The sequence below is a fragment of the Oncorhynchus keta genome, chromosome 29 (genome assembly GCF_023373465.1).
Source record: "Oncorhynchus keta strain PuntledgeMale-10-30-2019 chromosome 29, Oket_V2, whole genome shotgun sequence".
NCBI classification, from domain to species: domain Eukaryota; kingdom Metazoa; phylum Chordata; class Actinopteri; order Salmoniformes; family Salmonidae; genus Oncorhynchus; species Oncorhynchus keta.
Window position 1 is genome coordinate 18,554,326 of NC_068449.1, and position 21,408 is coordinate 18,575,733.

The 21,408-nt window shown below is 43.0% G+C and overlaps 1 protein-coding gene across 6 annotated transcripts; it reads left to right on the plus strand.

Moving 5' to 3' along the window:
- Positions 1–490: 490 nt before the first annotated feature.
- LOC118362385 (serine/arginine repetitive matrix protein 1-like) lies at positions 491–14,344 on the plus strand. 6 transcript variants are annotated; one of them, XM_035742668.2, is made up of 16 exons: positions 491–703; positions 1,668–1,757; positions 1,911–2,033; positions 4,040–4,210; positions 4,521–4,603; positions 4,713–4,952; positions 5,079–5,381; positions 5,513–5,757; positions 6,311–6,391; positions 6,500–6,568; positions 6,737–6,878; positions 6,983–7,063; positions 7,191–7,679; positions 7,778–7,970; positions 8,223–8,408; positions 13,233–14,344. In XM_035742668.2, exons 1-16 carry the CDS (start codon positions 683–685, stop codon positions 13,341–13,343), a joined length of 2,628 nt encoding a protein of 875 aa, XP_035598561.1. In that variant the 5' UTR covers positions 491–682; the 3' UTR covers positions 13,344–14,344. The 6 variants fall into 6 exon arrangements, with proteins under 6 accessions (XP_035598561.1, XP_035598562.1, XP_035598565.1 ...); XM_035742669.2 differs by having other exon boundaries at positions 494–703; positions 13,240–14,344; XM_035742672.2 differs by lacking the exons at positions 491–703; positions 1,668–1,757 and adding an exon at positions 2,304–3,485.
- Positions 14,345–21,408: the final 7,064 nt, after the last annotated feature.

The following is a 21,408-nucleotide window of genomic DNA, read 5'->3' on the forward strand; positions in this document are numbered from 1 at the left end:
AGTGGGAAAAACAAGCAAGGGGTGGACATAGCCAAGCATGAGCTACTGAGATCACATTGGCGCGTTTTAGCATATTTCCGTTGGGGAACGCCTACTCTGCGAAGTGCTCGTGTGCAATAACTCCATTCGCCCTTGCGCTCCTTCTAAACAACGCCATTTTTTTTACAACTTTGGCAAAGGTGAATTTTACAAAACACATTCCACTCAGTTTGTTACAGATTTTAGTTTTGGAAACAAAACTGTATGGAAATCAAATGTTTAATCGATGAGAAAATTTGCAGAATGTCGGCCCACATTCATCTCGCTCCACGTTATTCCACTACCGGGCTTCCTCTCAACCTCATATTTGGTAGTGAGCGGTAACTCTAACCGGATGCCTCACATTTATACATCCGGTTAAAGATATGGTTCATTGTTCTATATATGGTATCAGGCTGCAACATATACATACTATTCACGACAAAATGTATGATAATTAAATTAAGTTGGCAACAGTAACTAAAAGAAGATAAGTAAAACTCTTGACAGCAACAAAAAAAAAACGATTTCGTCATCGTCCATTCACTTCTTCCGTTCTGCTGTAAAGGAGGAGTTCTGTCGCGTGTTGTATGCTGGGGTTTGGTAGTACGTATTTCGCCAGACTCCGCTATCAACCGCTTTTACATCTTTCTCGGCTAATAACATGGACGCGGGATTCTTCCGCGTAAGATATTTACAATGTTACTATTAATTGTTGAGTGGTGTTACAAATGTATAGATATTCCTTTGGGTTTGTAAATATGTGCCATTATAGACAGACGAGCTCGTGCGCCATTCCGCTGCAATGGGAAGCTAATGTAAAGATGGCGGCTGCATTAAACTAGCTAGATATATTTATATTTTGCGTAGGTTGTGTTTTTACATTTCAAACTATGTTCATTACTGATGTACAGTAACTATAGGTGATAACTAGCTACATGTGTTATCTAGTATTAGACTTGTAGGTTGAAAAATTGGTTTGGCTTATTCTAACCAGACAAGAGGCGGGGCATGTCTACTCGGGCCTCAGCTCACATCGAGATTAGCACAACTATACTGAACAAAAATATAAACGCAACATGTAACAATTTCAAAGATTTGACTGAGTTACTGTTCCTATAAGGAAATCGGTCTATTTAAATAAAATCAACCGTTTCACATGACTGGGCAGGGGTGCAGCCATGGTTGGGCCTTGGGGGGCATAGGCCCAGCCAATCAGAATTGTTTTTCCCCCCCACAAAATGGCTTCATTACAGACAGAAATACTTGTCAGCATGTAATGATCACGCTGTTTTATCATCTTGATATGCCACATCTGTCAGGTGGTGTGTATGGACCATTTCTGTTTGTTTTTTTTCAGCTCATGAAACATGGGACCTATATTTTTGTTCAGTGTAGTTTGCAGGCTAGCAACATAAACCCACATTTATCTCCATAACAAGGGTTTTGATTAGCTAGGTACTTATTTTTCACTTAAGTCTTGTTTCAAAAGTTTCATCGAGCTTACATTATGTTTCACCATGTTGTGACATAGGTAGCTAGTTTCTGCTAAAGGGACAAGTACAAATAAAGAACCAACATTTTATAACCAAAATAGTTAATATAGCTAGTAGTTATGTAAACTGTTGTTTATTACTTGTCTCATACAGGGCACAAGTGCAGAACAGGACAATCGCTTCAGCAACAAGCAGAAGAAACTTCTAAAGCAACTGAAATTTGCAGAATGTCTTGAAAAGAAGGTATGATAAACACTGCTTTTAGCACATCTTCTAATTGAATGCTCAGTGTTCCCACAACTAATTATATGGTATTGGCAGTAGCTTCTGTATAGCCAGATTTTTTTTTAAATTGTGGAATGGGTTTAAGTTAGTAATTAATTATTCCTTCCCTAGGTGGATATGACCAAGGTGAACCTGGAAGTCATCAAACCTTGGATCACTCAGCGAGTGACGGAGATCCTGGGGTTCGAGGATGATGTCGTCATAGAATTCATATTTAACCAGCTAGAAGAAAAGGTAATACTATTGACTCAAATTCCTTCCTTTTCTTGTACATGCATCAGATGTTGGTTATATAAACTTAATGAGGAAAAGATAGATTGATGTAACAAAGTGTATTGCTTAGAAAAAACGCAATATAAATGACGATGGGGAAAGAGCTACCACCGGTGTCCAGTGTAAAGGAAAAATGGATCATTTGAATGACACAAAGTTGTTGCTGTGATATGTGACAAAGTGCCTTTGTGCCACAGTTTTCTAATGATGATGTGATTTATGATTCAAAAGGCCTGAACCAATATGGATGTTATACCTTGCATCAGAAGTATAGCACCAACACCTTATTAGCTCTCTGCTGAGCCCAAAGTGTCACTGAGCCCAACTCCCTGATGCAGTGTGTGGTTTGAGGTGAGTTATGGTCAGGGATCAACATGCTAGTGATAGAAACAATTGGACAATGCCATGCCATTTTCTCCATATACCTTTGAATTGCGCCCCTAGTTTGTCTTTTATATCTCCTCTGTATCCTATCTTTGGAGTGTGTTAAAGTTGAGAGGATACAGTGAAATTGTTAGGCCATCGATCCCCATTTTATTTGTGTACAGTATAATGACATCTGTAGTATCTTCTTTCTGGGCTGTCGGAAAAACGGTGCTTTTAAAATTATCCATTGCAATTCACATGGACCCTATTCTGCATAAATTCTAAGTTGCATCAGTGTACTTGTTGTTCAAGTTTTCCCTCCAGGTTGTTACATTTCATTGCCCCTCAATTTAGGAAGTCCAATTGCATGGTTCAAATTATACTTGTGTATTATAATTGCCTTCATTTTCCCCCCACTTAAGTAGCATTTGGCCTATAAAACATGACTTCAAGGGGAAATTTGATATAATACACTGGATGAAACATTGGATGTAGAAAAAGGAAATGTATAACTCTACTGATAATAATTAATCAACTCATTTTTATGAATGGTGCATGACTCACAGCAATCCTCGGATGATTTTTATTCATACTCATATGTTGTTGGAATCTCGTAAAGGTACTATCTGTTTTAGTGAACTTAGCCTAATACTGGGAGGGAAAATACAACTACGCCTTACCAATTTTTGTTTCTGTGCATTTTTTTTTTTTTTTTTTTTTTTTTTAAAGAGAGAAATTAAGCTAAATGCTATAACATCACAGTAATGATAAAAGGCCTTATTAGTCATTCTTATTTAGATAAAAGGGTATCCAACTTTCATTCTTGACTTAGATGTTGAAATAAAACCCCTTTTTAAATGTCTTGTGCACTCATTATTGCTTGTTCGTCTCTTGCAATTTAGATAAATGATATAACAATAAACTGAAGGTGGTTGAGTCTCAAGCAGTAGGGAGGCGGAAGCAAGCCAAGGGAGCGTCTCTTTCTGCAGGAGACACGGGCGCTCCATACCCACTGATCCCGCGGGACACACTGAAGACACCGGGACTGTACTTGCAGTTTTGGGTTTTGATGCACTCTGTTTTGTGGATATCTGTTCATCTCTCAAAGAATAGACTGGGGAGGCTGAGAACAACAGGACAGAAATGCTAGTTATTTATGATCAAGAGTATTGACAGTAATGGTGATGGGTGGGATAGTTAAATATTAGATTATATTTTATGATGGTTAAGTCAGCCTTGATGCATGCAGTGGGTGTCCTTTACATGGATGATGTAGCACTTATGTCTCCCCTCAGCTATTCTCAGTTTTGGGTTTCAATTACCAAACTAATGGGGTGGAGATAAGGAATCACAGCCTCAAGTCAACAAAAGTTTGTTAGGTTGCAATGACCGTCTGCTTTGGGGCCCAGGGGTCATATACTGTAGCTATTGTCTTTTGTTATGAAGATGGCTGCCATTATTTAGCAGGCAGGTGTAGCTTAGTGAGGAAACAAAGGGGAAGGCAGTTGTCTGAGTGAGACCCCCCCTTCTCGCTCTCGCGAGTTCTCCCTCCATGTTAAATTGGTGTGTTGTTTTTCTCTCCCCCTTGGTGTGTGTTGCAGCACCCGGACAGTAAGATGATGCAGATCAACCTGACGGGCTTCCTGAATGGGAAGAATGCCAGAGAGTTTATGAGGGACCTGTGGCCTCTGCTGCTCAGTGCCCAGGACAACATTGCCGGTATCCCCTCTGCCTTCCTGGAGCAGAAGAAAGAGGAGATCAAACAGAGACAGGTAAGCAACCAGACACAATCTCACAATCACCACATTGGTGTCACGCACGTGTTTTATGGCTTTGGCCTAGCATGTTGTCTGTGGAACACTGGTCACGTTAATAATATTAACATATAATAGTTTTACTAATTTTACGTGTATATACTGTGTTTTACTCGATGCCACTCCAACATTGCTCCATTCTTTTACTTTTAGATTTGAGTTTTGGGTACTATTGCACTGTTGGAGCTAGGAACACAAGAGTTTCGCTTCACCCGCAATATCATCTGATAAATATGTGTATGTGACCAATAAGATTTATTTGTTGCAGATTGAGCAGGAGAAGCTTGCCTCTCTGAAGAAGATTGATGAGAAGGAAAACAAAGATAACAGAGAAAGGGAGAGCCCCAGAAGGTGGGAGAAAATCACATTAAGTAAAATCCCTTGAAGTCAATGTCCATCAAAATATTTAAGGTTGGTTCGTGTAGCATTTGTTCTTATCACATTTGTTGTTGTCGTACAGGAGGAAGTCAAGGTCACAGTCTCCACGGCGACGGTCTCCAGTGAAGAGAGAGAGAAAGCGGAGTCACTCCCGCTCCCCGAGGCGTAAGCCCAGTCCCAGCAGCTCCCCTCCACCAACAGCCCCAGCCATCACCCTGGTCAGTGTTACATTGCCCCAGGGCACTGAGGAGCCCCAGCCAGAGCCAGACACCTCTGAGAGCGCCGTACCTGAGCCAGTCATTCAGGAGGCCTCTTCCACCAGGTAAGATGCTGGTTTGGGCACCGACTATTATCTGGCAATATTCAGGGATGTGATTTTTCCTGATTTGGTAGTTCCAGCTTTTTAAAATATTTTAATCTAATTTGTGGTATGTTTTTCATTTTCAAGTGATTTGGTGAAGCCGCACACTGTGGTTGTGGTACCTGACTCTGTGATGAAGGTCAAAGAACCCTCCCCAGGAAAGGCTTCTAAAAAGGAGAGGCCCAAGCCCAGGGAGAAGGAGGGCAGGAGGGACAGGCCCCGCCACCGCTCTCGCTCCCATTCCCGCAGACGACCTAAATCGCGGTCCAGATCTTACTCCCCACGCCGGAGGCCGAGCCCCAGGAGACGGATGTCCCCTCGTCGTAGGAGCCCCCCCAGACGTGGCCCCCCAGGCCCCAGACACAGGCGCAGTCGCTCCCCTGTCCGCAGGTGAGTAGAGGGCCATGCAAGTGTAGCAGAGTGCAGAAGTGTCCATTACTGAAGCTGTCATTAACTAGCCAACTTACCAAACAGCATGTAAACCTGCATTGTGGTTGATTTGCGCTTTGTTTGTCCAATAGGCGGCGCTCTCGCTCCCCATCATCCTCTGGGAGCAACTCCTCCGCGGCTCGCTCACCTCAGAAGGCCATGAAGAGAACGTCAACCACACCTCCTAGGAAACAGCCCCGCGGCCACGCAGCTGATCCCTCCCTCAGCCCCTCCAGGAGAAGAGCCCCCAATGGTAGCCCCCCTGGGAAGGCCCGACGCTCTGCCTCCCCTCGGGCTAGAAAGGGCCGGTCCTCAGCCTCCCCGTCCAGATCAGCTGGTATGTTGGTTTTCCATTCTAAATAGAGCTACATATGCCACCTTCTCATCCCTGCTCTAATGTACATAAAGTACTATCGGAGTTTACAAAGGGCTGTAATGAACTTGGCCCATCATCCCTATCGAACTCCCTCACCATCTCAGATGTGGGACTCCCTCACCTTGCCAGTGACATCATGTTACATGATCAGTCTCGGAGTGTGATACACATATACCGTTCGTCTAAAAAAAATCAACCAGGGGTGGCTATGTCTATACAGCCAGCAGATGCCTGTTGAACTCAGTGACCTGGAAACACATTTTTTATTATCTCAAATCCCTGGATTACTTGATTCCTAGGCAGGCCTGGTTACAGAAGTATGACACTTGAAGTCCTTGGCGGGGGCTTAATGGCAGGCCGTGACTAATGGAAACTACTGAATCATAAACCTCTTTTCGGGCTGCTGAAACCAGAATGTATCGGTCCTACCACTGGTGTTATACAAGCATGTGTATTTGTGAATGAATCTTTCTGGAAAGACTTCGTGCCCTTTAAACGTCTTATTGATTTTTAGGTTCAAAGAAGAAACCAGGATCAAGGAATGATTCACTGTCTCCTGTTCCAAAACCCAGGCATTCTGAGGCATCGGAATCAGGTGAGTCTGCCTTTTAGCGTTTGTCTGTGTGGTGTGATGCACAAGGGTGTGGGTGGGTCTTTGTGTTTTCTCAAGCAGTGAATGGAGTCTCACTGCTTTGCTTTTCAGAGGGGGCTACCGCAGATCCTGTGCAGCAGCGACGTCAGTACCGCAGGCAGAATCGGGAGACGTCTTCAGGTTATAATTGTTTTTATTTGTCCCTCACCCCATCTTTTTTGCTAGCCGTTTGGTTTTGCACCCTCATCTCGTGGGTCTTGAAGTTGTGCCCAAATCCCCATCTGGGTGTTTTTCCTTTTATTGCTACTGGGAAATGACGTGTGCTGTCTACTTTTGGATTGGTTACAGATACTGGATCATCCTCCTCATCAGAGGACGAGGGGTCCAAGAGGCCGGGCGGAGGGTCAGCGGCGAGGAATGGGAATGTCAGGAGGCGGCGCAGTCGTTCCCCCTCCTCCCCCAGGAGACGACACAGGGACGGCTCCCCCAGGTCAGCTATAGACGGTTTCTCCTATCCCTCTCAATGTCATGATTAAAGTTGAGGTTTTGCCCACATCATGCGTTCCTCATTTAAATGTTTGCTTTCCTGTACAGAAAAAGGCGCTCCCCCTCTCCTGGAGGACGCCGATCTCCCCCACGCCGTCGCAGATCTCCCTCTCCTCCTCCGAGACGCAGGTAAAAAACTTTTGCTATTCTTATTTTTTCCCCTCAGATTCCCTCCGTACTGAGCATTGTCCAAAATTGTGTACCACACCTGAGATTCAAATAATAACTTTGCTCGTATGTCCTCCTGTTCCCCCAGGTCTCCCTCTCCACCTCCTCGCAGACGCTCCCCCTCCCCCAGACGGTACTCTCCCCCCATCCAGCGGCGCTACAGCCCTACTCCCCTGGGCCCACAGAAGAGAAGGCTATCGGGGTCTCCCCCTCCCAAATGCCTTTCCCCGATGCCCAAGCGCCGTCCCTCCAGGTCCCCGAAGCGCAGGAGTCCCCCTCCCCAAAAGAGACGCACACCTCCCCTCCCCACCTCTCCCCCCCGACACAGGAGGAGCCCCATGCTCCCATCCAACCGGCCAGGCCGGGGCACGCGCTCCCCCCCTGCTGTTCACAGTAACCGCCTCTCCCCCTCCCCTGCCAACCGTGGCCGGGCCATGCGTGGGTCTGCTAGTCCTCAGGGGCGCTTTGACTCCTCGGGCACCTCTCCACCTGGCCAGAGGCGCCAGGTGTCCCCCTCACACAGCAACAGGGCAATCCGCAGGGTGTCCCGGACACCAGAGCCCCGCAAGAACCAGAGGTAAGCAGCTTTTAATTGGTCCAAAGCGGGTGCAACAACTCATACCACTATTTTTAGATTTATTTTCCAGGTATCACATTTTTTTCTGTCCCTATCAGAGCCTCTCAAAGCCCTCAGCCTATGAGGAGAGCGTCATCAAGGTCACCGTCTGGTTCTCCTAAACCAGGAGCCTTGAAGCGGCCGGCCCCAGCCTCAGGCTTCCCCTCATCGGGCTGCTCGGCCAGTGGCTCGCCATCAGCCCCTCTGGCCAAGAAGGCCAGCAGCGGCTCTGGCAGCCCTTCTCCAAACAAGGTGAGTTTAAAGCTGCTGTCTGTTAATAGTACAACGTGAGATTTAAAAATGTTTGACTCAACTAAGTGGCTAGTTGGGGAAGCGTTCTCATGTGCGTAATAGCTGGTGTGTGTATTTGTTTACTAATACTATGCTGACTTGACGTGGTCGACGGTAAAATAGTTTAACCAATGACGTGCGTCATCACACCCTCTTCTTGGCCCAACTACCAATTAAATACTTAGTCACTCTGCTTTGTCCTCTCCATCTCAGAATTCAGACACTGAGGCTGGAGGAAAGAAGAACAAAAAACATAAGAAGGAGAAGAAACATAAGAAGGACAAGAAGCACAAGAAACACAAGAAACACAAGAAAGAGAAGAGTGGAGTGCTGGTGGCTGCTGGGGATGGCCAGGAGAACCTGGGGATGGGAGAGGATGTAGACTCCGACCATAAAAAGGTGAAGTCTACTCTTCTGATTTACTGAGGGGGTTTAGCCAGCTTCACATATCAGCTCCACTGTTTCTAAGTAGGGGTGGGCAATGAGGACATTTTATTTTTTCAAATTTGACAGTATTTATTTTTTCCTATAATAATGACACTAGAGCGGCAACAAATACATTGTAAGTGGGTTTTAATGTCTGTCTCCATTCTGATTGTTTGATGTTAAATCAAACTTGAATTAGGGCGGGGCAGTAAGATCTAAAAAATGTTCCCTAACAATTTACATCTAGATGTTTTCTCAATTACCTTTGTTGTACAATTTTAAAGGTCAATACGCTGTATTTCAAGCAGTCAGCCTTCCACAACCATAGGACCCACGAATAAATGATTTTATCAAAATAGTTTAACCTGCCATTTTGCAGTAGTCACTGATCTGGCTTTTAAGTCTATGAAAATGCCCCTTTTGTTACTTATTTAACCAGAACAATTCATAGCCACTAATAATGACCAAGCTCTTGTAGCAGGCGAATGCATTATAGAAAATGAACACAGGTCTCATAAACAATCTGCCAAGCACAGGCCCATGTGCTGATGAGTAGCCAGCTAATGTTTATATTTCAATTCTAGCCAACTTGGATCTATTAACTAGCTATCAAGGTAGAACAGTTGAACTGCTAATCACTTTCCTGTCTATCTCCACCTGTTTGAACAGCATGCTAAACTGTTCACTTTGTTTTAATGTTGAAATCAAGTGGCATAGCTGGATAAGATGCTTATTTCACAGAAGGAGAACAAGTTGGTAATTCCTTATATAATTGCTTTTATGCTCATTTCAAATGGACTAAACAGACGAAACAGCTACCACATAACACTGTGGCTAAAATGCTGCTAGCGCTGACAAACGTTGCAATCTTCCAGGATCAATGTTCATTGATATTCCTGTTTTCAGTAGTGTCTTCTCCGCGCACAATTTGGGGAGTTGAGACATAAACAAGGTATCGTTATAATGGTTGTTATTTTCTTACAGTAATACAATGTTCAGTTTTTTAAAATTCTGTTGGAGCAAACCCAAATATTGATTTGGAACTGCTTGTCAGAAGAGGGCTCTGTTGTGGGTGGCATGGGCTTGGTTTGTGAGTTAGTGGGAATGTGCACATACAGAGGAGCGAGAGAGACTAGACTAAAAAGACGGGACGAGCATTCATAGAAAAGTCTGACTGCATTTAAAGCTCTTGCTAGCAAGTTGGCCATTCTCAGCTGTTAAACTTACTGGCGGTAATAATTGCCATAATTTTCATATTTTCATCTGTTTCATCTGTGGTTATTACATTTAATAAATCATACATTAATATACCATTTGTAGAAAGGTAAAGTAAAAATACAAACTGGTCTGTCCATCAGTACCGGTGTGTGTGTATATACAGTACCAGTCAAAAGTTTGGACACCTATTCATTCAAGGGTTTGCTTTATTTTTACTATTTTCTACATATTAGATTAATAGCGAAGACATCCAGACTATGAAATAACACATGGAATCAAAAGTTACTACAAATCAAAATGTTATTTGAGATTCTTTAAGCCACCCTTTACCTTGATGACGGCTTTGCACACTCTTGGCATTCTCTCAACTAGCTTCACCTGGAATGCTTTTCTAACAGTCTCGTTCCCACATATGCTGAGCACTTATTGGAATCTTTTCCTTCACTGCGGTCCAACTCATCCCAAACCATCTCAATTAGGTTGAGGCCAGGTCATCTGATGCAGCACCATCACTCTCCTTGGTCAAATATCCCTTACACAGCTATACAGCCTGGAGGTGCTGGGGTAGCCATGCTAGTTAAGTGTGCCTTGAATTCTAAATAAATCACTGATAGTGTCACCAGCTAAGCACCATCACACCACATCCACGCTTCACCGTGGGAACCGCACATGCAGAGATCATCCGTTCACCTACTCTGCGTCTCACAAAGACATGGCGGTTGGAATGTAAAATCTCATTTGAATATATCAGACCAAAGGACAGATTTCCATCAGTCTAATATCCATTGCTGGTGTTTCTTGGCCCAGGCAAGTCTCGTCTTATTATTGTTGTCCTTTTAGTAGTGGTTTCTTTGCAGCAATTTGACCACGAAGGCCTGATTTTCCCGAAGTCTCTGAACGGTTGATGTCTGTTACTTGAACTCTTTGAAGCATTTATTTCGGCTGTGTTAGGTTCTTATTTTTCAGAGTAAATAACCCACGGACACTAGAGAAGCTTTAACCAAGTTGATTCTTCCCAAGGGTTCTGTACAGCTGAAATCAGACAGCAAAACATTTCAGACATGACAATTTATATACATCCTACTTAAACTGTAAGGAGGAGTGTCTTATGGCTCCACAGGAAAGGTAACCAGATACCAACCCTGATTACTCCCTTAAGGGGAACTGACCTCACCCCTCACCTCCTAATCCACAGATATCCATCTGTCTTCCCTATATCAACACATCGCTCTCCTCCATCAAACACATTCCAAAGCTTTCTGGCCATTTACAAACTCTTTCTTTTCAAGGCGTTGTCTCTATCATTTATTTAATATCTCAATGTTTAGCCGATTCCAACAGCTGAAATTTGAGGCTGGTAACTCTAATGAACTTATGTGCTGCAGGGAATTCTGGGTCTTCCTTTCCTGTGGCGGTCCTCGTCAGCCAGTTTCATAACGCTTGATAGTTTTTACGACTGCACTTGAAGAAACTTTCAAAGTACTCGGAATCTTCCGTGTTGACTGACCTTCATGTCTTAAAGTAATGGACAGTTTCTCTTTGCTTATTTGAGCTGTTCTTGACATGGACTTGGTATTTTACCAAATAGTGCTTCTTTATACCACCCCTACCATGTCACAACACAACTGATTGGCTCAAACGCATTAAGAAGAACATTTCACAAATGAACTCTTTAACAAGGCACACCTGTTAATTGAAATGCATTCCAGGTGACTACCTCATGGAGCTGGTTGAGAAAATGCCAAGAGTGTGCAAAGCTGTAGTCAAGGCGAAGTGTCCCTGCTTTGAAGAATCTCGCATCAAATATATTTTGATTTGTTGAACACTTTTTGGTTACTAAACTGAGCAAGAAAAGAAATGTCCTCTCACTATCAACTGCATTTATTTTCAGGAAACTTAACATGTGGAAATATTTGTATAGACATAAGATTCAACAACTGAGACATTAACTGAACAAGTTCCACAGACATGTGACTAACAGAAATGGAATGTGTCCCTGAACAAAGGGGAGTCGAAAGTAAGTCAGTATCTGGTGTTACCACCAGCTGCATTAAGTACTGCAGTGCATCTCCTCATGGAGTGCATCAGATTTGCTGGTTCTTGCTGTGAGATATTACCCCACTCTTCCACCAAGGCACCTGCAAGTTTCTGGGGGGAATGGCCCTAGCCCTCACCCTCTGATCCAACAAGTCCCAGATGTGCTCAATGGGATTGAGATCTGGGCTCTTCACTGGCCATGGCAGAACAGACATTCCTGTCTTGCACAGAACGAGCAGTATGGCTGGTGGCATTGTCACGCTGGAGGGTCATGTCAGGATGGGCCTGCGGGCAGGTTGCCACATGGAGGAGGATGTCTTCCCTGTAACGCACAGCGTTGAGATTGCTTGCAATGACAACGAGCTCAGTCCGATGATGCTGTGACACACCGCCCCAGACTATGACGGACCCTCCAAATCGATCCCACTACCGAGTACAGGCCTCGGCGTAACGCTCATTCCTTTGGCGATGAATGTGAATCCGACCATCACCCCTGGTGAGACAACTGTAACTCCTCAGTGAAGAGTACTTTTTGCCAGTCTTGTCTGTTCCAGCGATGGTGGGTTTGTGCCCAAAGGCGATGTCTGGTGAGGACCTGCCTGACAATAAGCCCACAGTTCAGCCTCTCTCAGCCTATTGCGGACAGTCTGAGCACTGATGGAGGGATTGTGTGTTCCTGGTGCAATTTGGGCAGTTGTTGTTGCCATCTTGTACCTGTCCAGCAGGTGTGATTTTCGAATGTACCGATCCTGTGCCGTTGTTACACGATCAACTGTCCGTCCTTTCTCCCTGTAGCGCTGTCTTAGGCGTCTCTCAGTACGGACATTGCAATTTATTGCCCTGGCCACATCTGCAGTCCTCATGCCTCCTTGCAGCATGATTAAGGCACGTTTACGCGGATGAGCAGGGACCCTGGGCATCTTTCTTTTGGTGTTTTTCAGAGTCAGTAGAAAGGCCTCTTTAGTGTCCTAGGTTTTCATAACTGTGACCTTAATTGACTACCATCTGTAAGCTGTTAGTGTCTTAACGACCATTCCACAGGTGCATGTTCATTAATTGTTCATGGTTCATTGAACAAGCATGGGAAACGGTGTTTAAACCCTTTACAATGAAGCTCTGAAGTTATTTTGATCTTTACAAATTATCTTTGAAAGACGGTCTTGAAAAGGGGATTTTCCTTTTTTTTGCTGAGTTTACATGATTCCATGTGTTATTTTATAGTTGTGAAGTCTTCACTATTTTTCTACAGTGGAAAATAGTACAAAATAAAGAACCCTTGAAAAAGGTTTTCTAAAACTTGACTAGTACTGTAGTAAATAAGGTTTACCGCCCAGCCCTACATCTAAGCATCACATTTATTTAAATCAAAATGAACAAATTAGACATGGTTGTAGAAGTTGAATGGTGCACTGCTATCATTTATTGCATGTCATCAGCTAATGTTTTTCTTTATTCTATTACTTTGACGCATCCTGCTGCATGACCACACCTACCTTGCAATGTAACCGAAATATGATATAATTAATGCTACCTTTCTTTAAGGAATCAGACAGTGAAGTAGAAGAGCGTCTGGACGACCTGGAGAAGCACCTGCGAGAGAAGGCACTGCGTTCCATGAGGAAAGCTGGAAAGCTGTCCCCGCCACTGTCTTGAAGCCCGGCCACACCCCTCCCTCAATCTTCCATACACTTTATTTTATTTGTCTTTAACCTGATTCAGCTTTAGAATGTACAAAAGTTTTATTCTTTAGTTTTGTTTTTACAGTTTTGCTCATCTATTGATGGATGTTTTTTATCAAGTGCTTGAATTGTCACACGCGATCTTCTAATTTAATTTTTTTCCCATATCTTTGACCCAAAATGTGTTATTGCTTATATCCAAACTGTAGAAGTATCTTTGTTTGATCCCTCAATTTTCAAGATGGGATCATAGTGGGGAATTCTTTAATTATGAAGCTTGCATTATACAAGCTTCTACGTCTCTCGTTCTACAACATACAAAATATTCAACTGTGGTAATTTAGGATTGCATGTGCAGCCAGCGAGTCTCTCCTCTGATGTGCATGAAATGGACTGTAAACTAAAGCAAATGCACAGATTAAATCTGTCCCTTTTGTCAGCAGGCATTGTATGGTGCGGGAATGCTGTTTTCTCTCTAAAATGGATAACAGTTGGATTTTCCCTTTTTATCTACTAGAGGTATTTGACATTGCAGTAAATTCTGGCTTTGAAAAAGTCACATTTAATAAGAACTAGACTGACCTTTCTTTTTCTGACCTCACCAGAGAGCAGGGGTTTGATTTCCCACATGGGTTGATATGCAGTCATACTTTGAGTTCACGCTGGTCCACTCTTTTGCATTAAGCCGTTCATTGCTGTGGAAGTGCTATTTGACTTGTATTTAAACTCCTGCATTTGTCATCCTTTCAAAATTAAAATATGTTTTATATAAAAATCGAATTTTATAAACATGAAAGTTAATTGTGCAGCATCAAACTTGTAAAAAGGGCACTGTACCATAGTGATGTCCATTGCAAATATTCCTGCACCACACTATGTACAGTGCCTTCGGAAAGTATTCAGACCCCTTGACTTTATCCACATTTTGTTACAGCACAGCCTTATTCTGAAATGGATAAAAACATTTTAATTCCTCGTCAGTCTACAGTTTGTCGGAAGTTTCCATACACTAGCCGAAATGCATTTAAACTCAGTTTTTACAATTCCTGACATTTAATCCTGGTAACAATTTCCTGTTTTAGGTCAATTAGGATCACCACTTTTATTTGTAATGTGGAATGTCAGAATAATAGTAGACGGATTATTTATTTCAGCTTTTCTTTCATCACGTTCCCAGTGGGTCAAGTTTACATACTCAATTAGTATTTGGTAGCATTGCCTTTTAAATAGTTTAACTTGGGTTAAAGGTTTCAAGTAGCCTTCCACAAGTTTCCCACAATAAGTTGGGTGAATTTTGACCCATTCCTCCTGACAGAGCTGGTGTAACTGAGTCAGGTTTGTAGGCCTCCTTGCTCGCACACGCTTTTTCAGTTTTGCCTACAAATTTTCTATAGGATTTTGAGGTCAGGGCTTTGATGTCCACTCCAATACCTTGACTTGTTCCTTAAGCCATTTTAAGTATGCTTTGGGTCATTGTCCATTTGGAAGACCCATTTGCAACCCAAGCTTTAATTTCCTATCTGATGTCTTGATGTTGCTTCAATATATCCACAATTTTTCTGCCTCATGATGCCATCTATTTTTGTGAAGAGCACCATTCCCTCCTGCAGCAAAGCAGCCCCACATCATGATGCAGCCCCCCCGTTCTTCATGGTTGGGATGTTCTTCGGCTTGCAAGCTTCCCCCTTTTTCCTCCAAACATAAAGATGGTTATTATGGCCAAACAGTTCTGTTTGTTTCATCAGACCAGAGGATATTTCTCCAAAAAGTATGATCTTTGTCCCCATGTGCAGTTGCAAACCACAGTCTGGCTTTTTTTTAATGGCGGTTTTGGAGCAGTGGCTTCTTCCTTGCTGAGCGGCCTTTCAGTTTGTCGATATAGGACTCATTTTACTGCAGATTTAGATACTTTTGTACCCGTTTCCTCCAGCATCTTCACAAGGTCCTTTGCTGCTGTTCTCGGATTGATTTGCACTTTTTGCACCAAAGTACGTTTATCTCTAGGAGACAGAACACGTCTCCTTCCTGACCGGTATTACGGCTGCGTGGTCCCATGGTATTTATACTTGCGCACTATTGTTTTGGAAATTGCTCCCAAGGATGAACCATACTTGTTGAGGTCTTGGCTGATTTATTTAGATTTTCCCATGATATCATGCAGAGGCACTGAGTTTGAAGGTAGGCCTTGAAATACACCTCCAATTGACTCAAATTATGCCAATTATCATCAGAAGCCATGACATTTTCTGGAATTTTACAAGCTGTTTAAAGGCACTGTCAACTTTGTGTAAGGAAACTTCTGACCCGCTGGAATTGTGAAATAATCTCTAAACAATTGTTGGGAAAATTACGTGTCATCCACAAAGTAGATGTCCTAACCGACTTGCCAAAACTATAGTTTGTTAACGAGACATTTGTGGAATGGTTGAAAAACAAGTTTTAATGGCTCTAACCTAAGTGTATGTCAACGTCTGACTTCTGCTGTACACACTATACCCTATAATACCCTATAACCAAGCGAAATGAGGTTTTTAGGAATATTTGCTAATTAAGTATTTAACATACCTTACGTATTCAGATCCTTTATGAGATTTGAAATTGTGCTCATGTACATCCTTTTTCCATTGATTATTTATATTTCTACAACTTGATTGGAGTCCACCTGTAGTAAATTCAATTGTTTGGACATGATTTGGAAAGGCACACACCTGTCTATATAAGGTCCCACAGTTGACAGCGCATATCAGAGCAAAAACCAAGCCATGACATCAAAGGAATTGTCCATACAGCTCCAAGACACGATTGTTTTGAGGCACAGATCTGGGGAAGGGTACCAAAAAAATATCGCAGGTCCCCAAGGACACAGTGGCCATCATCATTCATAAATATAAGAAGTTTGGAACCACCAAGACTCTTCCTAGAGCTGGCCGCCCGGCCAAATTGAGAAATTGGGGGAGAAGGGCCTTGGTCAGGGAGGTGACCAAGAACCCGATGGTCACTGACGGAGCTCTAGATTTCCTCTGTGGTGATGGGAGAACCTTCCAGAAGGACAACCATCTCTGCAGTACTCCACCATTCAGGCCTTTATGGTAGAGTGGCCAGACGGAAGCCACTCGTCAGTAAGAGGCACACGACAGCCTGCTTGGAATTTGTGAAAAGGCACCTAAAGGACTGATTGTGCTGTGGGGGAGACTAGTCGGGATTGAGGAATAGATGAACGGAGCCAAGTACAGAGAGATTCTTGACACATCTGCTCCAGAGCCCTCAGGACTTGAGTGGCCCAGCCAGAGCCCAGACTTGAGTGGCCCAGCCAGAGCCCAGACTTGAACCCGATCGAGAGTCTTTGGAGAAACCTGAAAATAGCTGTGCAGAGACGCTCCCCATCCAACCTGACAGAATTGAGAGGATCTGCAGAGAAGAATGGGAGAAACTCCCAAATAAAGGTGTGCCAAGCTTGTAGCAATCATACCCAAGAAGACTCGAGGCTGTAATTGTAAAATTAAGTACTGAGTAAAGGGTCTGAATACTTGTAAATGTTATATTTGCAAACGTGTCTAAAAAAAACTTGTTTTTGCTTTTTCATTATGGGGTATTGTGTGTAGATGAATGAGGAAAATAACAATTTAATAAAGTTTAGAATAAGGCTGTAATGTAAGAAATTGTGGAAAAAGTCAAAGGGTCTGAGAACTTCAGAATGCACTGTGTTAGTAATAACAACCTGTCCTTTATTGTCTTGTATGGTGATGTTGTTGGGATACCAGATTTGGGGCCTATGGGACCAGCTGCTCTAGATGACTGATTACTAGGTGGAAAGCACCTGCAAGTAAGGCTAGCGGGCAGATGCATTGAATGGCTTTACATTCATATTTTTATTAGGCAAGGCAGTTAAGATCAAATTCTTATTTACAATGACGGCCTACCAAAAGGCAAAGGGCTCTTGCAGGGACGGGAGTATAAAATATAGGACAAAACACATGACAGGAGAGACACCACAACACTACATAAAGAGAGTCCTAAGACAACATAGCATGGTAGCAACACCACATGAAAACAACATGGCGGAAACACATGGTACAAACATTATTGGGCACATAACGAGGTAGTATGTAGTAATTTGGGTGTGTTTTTCTTGCATATCCCAACTCCCCATTAGACACGTACAGGGAGAGGGTTCACCATTGGGGTTAAGTGCCTTGCTGAAGTGCACAGCTCCTGGATTCGAACCAGCGACCCAATGTGCTAACCTCAAGGCTACTGGTCCATTAGTCCTCAGGGGCACTTTGGCACCTCCCCACCCGGCCAGAGGCGTCCCACTCACACAGCAACAGGGCAATCCGTCCTGTGAGGGTTTTACATTTACTGAAGAACAACCTATTGTCTTTACGGTTCATGCTTTTGTTGTAACACCTGCTCCAGAGGCGGGCCGACACCAGCCGTGTGTGCACATTTAGCAGGGTGCTACATCAGCGTCGTTGCCATTGGCAACATGCAGAGGCGAGTCAAAACAAGGTCTGGATGGTTGAGCCGGCTCCACAGTCGTTGAGATTGCTTTATGATCCCTGCTTTTCATGAACGATTTGAATATGCTTGTGTATCTCTTTATCTATTTTCCGTGGGCTATCCCATCCAAACTAGCATACTAATTTGAAGGCACTGTACAGACCATGAGATAGATATGTTATTTGTTTGATTGTCTGTTCCACAGCCATATAATTTTAAAAAGCCAGTTAATTAATAGTTTGGCTAAAATAAAATTGAAAGATATTTGCTGTGATGCACAGATTACTTTGTAGTGCCCTTTTATCTCATCTGCCAGCTATCACTAATGACAACATCTGTCAGAAGAATTTAAACAATGGACTGAAAATAGTCCATCCTGAAGTTTTTGATATATAATGTACTAGTGAAGGTCTTGTGAAGTTTTTAAAGTAACTAAACAACAACCTGTTCTCTTTAAGGTTAATAATTGTGTTGTAACACCAGCTCCAGAGGCGGGCCGACGCAGGCTGTGTGTCTGCTGAACAAGCTGCTACATCAGTGTTGTTGCCACGGGCAACATGCAGAGAGGCCAGTCAAAAAACAAGGTCTCAAAGGGGGAGTTGAGCCAGCTCCACAGTCTCGTTGAGATTTCTGTATGAAAAAAATTGAATATGAACGATTTGAATATGCTTGGGTATCTCTGTCAATTTTCCGTAGGCTATCTTAACCAAACTAGTCATACTGTTTTGGAGGCACTATACAGATTATGAGATAAATATACTGAACAAAGATATGAACACAACATGCAACAATTTCAAAGATTTTACTGAGTTACAGTTCATAAAAGTAAATCAGTCAATTGAAATAAATGAATTAGGCCCTAATCTATTGATTTCACATGACTGGGAATACAGATACCTAAAAAAAAACACAAAAAAACAGTCAGTATCTGGTGTGACCACCATTTGCCTCATGAAGCACGACACATCTCCTTCACGTTAAGTTGGTCAGGTTGTTGATTGTGGCCTGCGGAATGTTGTCCCACCTCTTCAATGGCTGTGCGAAGATGCTGGATATTGGCAGGAACTGGAATACGCTGTTGAACACGTCGATCCAGAGCATCCCAAACATGCTCAATGGGTGACACTGGTGAGTATGCAAGCCACTGGGACATTTTTAGCTTCCAGGAATTGTATACAGATCCTTGCGACATGGGGCCGTGCATTACAATGCTGAAACATGAGAATGGCGATGGTGGCGGATGAATGGTACGACATTGGGCCTCAGGACCTCGTCACGGTATCTCTGTGCATTCAAATTGCCATCAATAAAATGCAATTGTGTTCGTTGTCCTAAGCTTATGCCTGCCCATACCATAACCCCACCGCCACCATGGGGCACTCTGTTCATGACGTTGACAGCAAACCGCTCGCCCACACGATGCAACACAACGTGGTCTGATGTTGTGAGGCCGGTTGGACGTACTACCAAATTCTCTAAAACAAAGTTTGAGGCTGCTTTTGGTAGAGAAATTAACATTAAATTCTCTGGCAACAGCTCTGGCGGACATTCCTGCAGTCAGCATGGCAATTGCACGCTCCCTCAAAACTTGAAACATCTGTGGCATTGTGTTGTGTGACAACTGCACATTTTAGAGTGGCATTGTATTGTCTCCAGCAAAGGTATATCTGTATAATGATCATGATGTTTAATCAACTTCTTGATATGCCACACCTGTCAGGTGTATGAGTTATCTTGGCAAATGATAAATGCTCACTAACAGGGATGCAAACAAATTTGAGAGAAATAAGCTTTTTGTGCGAATAGAAAAATCCTGGCATCTTAGTAGCTCAGTAGCTCTACCATCAGACGGTGTCAGGGGGGAAGTGATAACATGATCTATGACCTCTCCACTGGTGACATGGCAGTATGTGTGTCTCCTGTAGACGGGGGATGGGGGGGTGGCTGACTGGGGTCTCATATTATGCCGGTGGGCCTCCCTGGACATTCTGTGACTTCGGCATGAGTCATCCTCTCCAACGGACCGACATCTGTGTGTTTGTGTGCATACACATGTCAATCCATGTCTCTGTGTTGATGTTATTGTCCCCAGCACAAGGTGCACCTGTGTAATGAACATGCTGTTTAACCAGCTTCTTGATATGCCACACCTGTCAGGTGGATTATCTTGGCAAAGGAGAAATGCTCACTAACAGGGATGAAAACAAATTTGTGCACAACATTTGAGAGATAAGCTTTTTGTGCAAATAAAGAAATTCTTGGAATCTTTTATTTCAGCTCATGAAACACAGGACCAACACTTTACCTGTTGCGTTCATATTTTTTTTCAGTGTATGTTATTTGATTGTCTATTCCATAGCCATATAATTTTTAAAAGTTAGTTAGTAGTTTGGCTGAAAGCAAATCACATGTTTTGTATCAACATTTTTGGGAATCATGGACAGCACATTGTAATTGCAATAACATTATATGAAGGCTATAATTTATTCTGTTTTGTTCTGCAAGCCCAGGCAATACAAGTGGTGCAAGCTTAGCTGCAGGAAACAGTTTTGGGGTGGGGGTGCTGAGGGGATGCAGATTTCTATATAGGTCTGCAAATAAAGGACTAGCAAAGGCCCAGTGCACCACTTTTGTGAAAAAAATGTAATTAAATGCATTTGTGTGTTTACCAGCATTTGTAACTTGAGTCTGATAATTATCTGTACAAAACAGTTGATCTGTTAATACTTTTGGAATATAAAAATATATTTTTATAATACTTTGCAAATGCAACTTATTTCTATGTGAAAACTGAAATGGTCTATTCATTTATTTTCCATTTTAGTAGATGCTCTTATCCAGAGCAACTTACAGCGGTGAGTGCATACCTTTTCGTACTGGTCCCCCATGGGAATCAAACCCACAACCCTAGCATTGCAAACACCATGCTCTACCAACTGAGCCACATCATCACAAACCACTTAATGTCTCAATGTACTCAATTACTGTATTGGTCATTATTTTTCTTCATGGTGATGGAAAGTCTACGGGTACAAAACCTAGATGACCAGCTGGTGTACAATGCAGTAATTTACATTGTGTTTCTTAAGAATGGTAAATTAATACTTCACAAAAAGTGGTTGTCTTCCATGTTATTCCATTCGAATGATAATCACAGAGAAAGGGACAGGGCAACAACTCTTACAATTCCAACTATTGAATCTAGCAGGATACTGTTCTTAATTATAAAATGGGTGGTTCGAGCCCTAAATGCTGATTGGCTGACAGCAGTGGTATATTTAAGCAATAATATACAACGGCTAAAGACTGTTCATATGCGTGACGCAACACAGAGTGCCTGGACACAGCCCTTAGCCATGGTATCCCCGAGGTGCCTTATTGCTGTTATGAACAGGCTTCCAACGTAATTAGAGCAGTAAAAATAAACATTTTGTCATACCCGTGATATACGGTCTGTTATAAACTGGGTGGGTCGAGCCCTGAATGCTGATTGGCTGACAGTGGTGGTATATCAGACTGTATATCACAGGTATGACAAA

What these genes read in the sequence shown, in the direction of transcription:
- LOC118362385 (XM_035742668.2), top strand. Translation starts at nt 683, where the DNA reads ATGGACGCGGGATTCTTCCGC. An exon ending in TGGACGCGGGATTCTTCCGC is followed by an intron (nt 704 to 1,667) that starts GTAAGATATTTA and finishes TGTCTCATACAG; the next exon opens with GGCACAAGTGCAGAACAGGA. An exon ending in CTCCCCGTCCAGATCAGCTG is followed by an intron (nt 5,758 to 6,310) that starts GTATGTTGGTTT and finishes ATTGATTTTTAG; the next exon opens with GTTCAAAGAAGAAACCAGGA.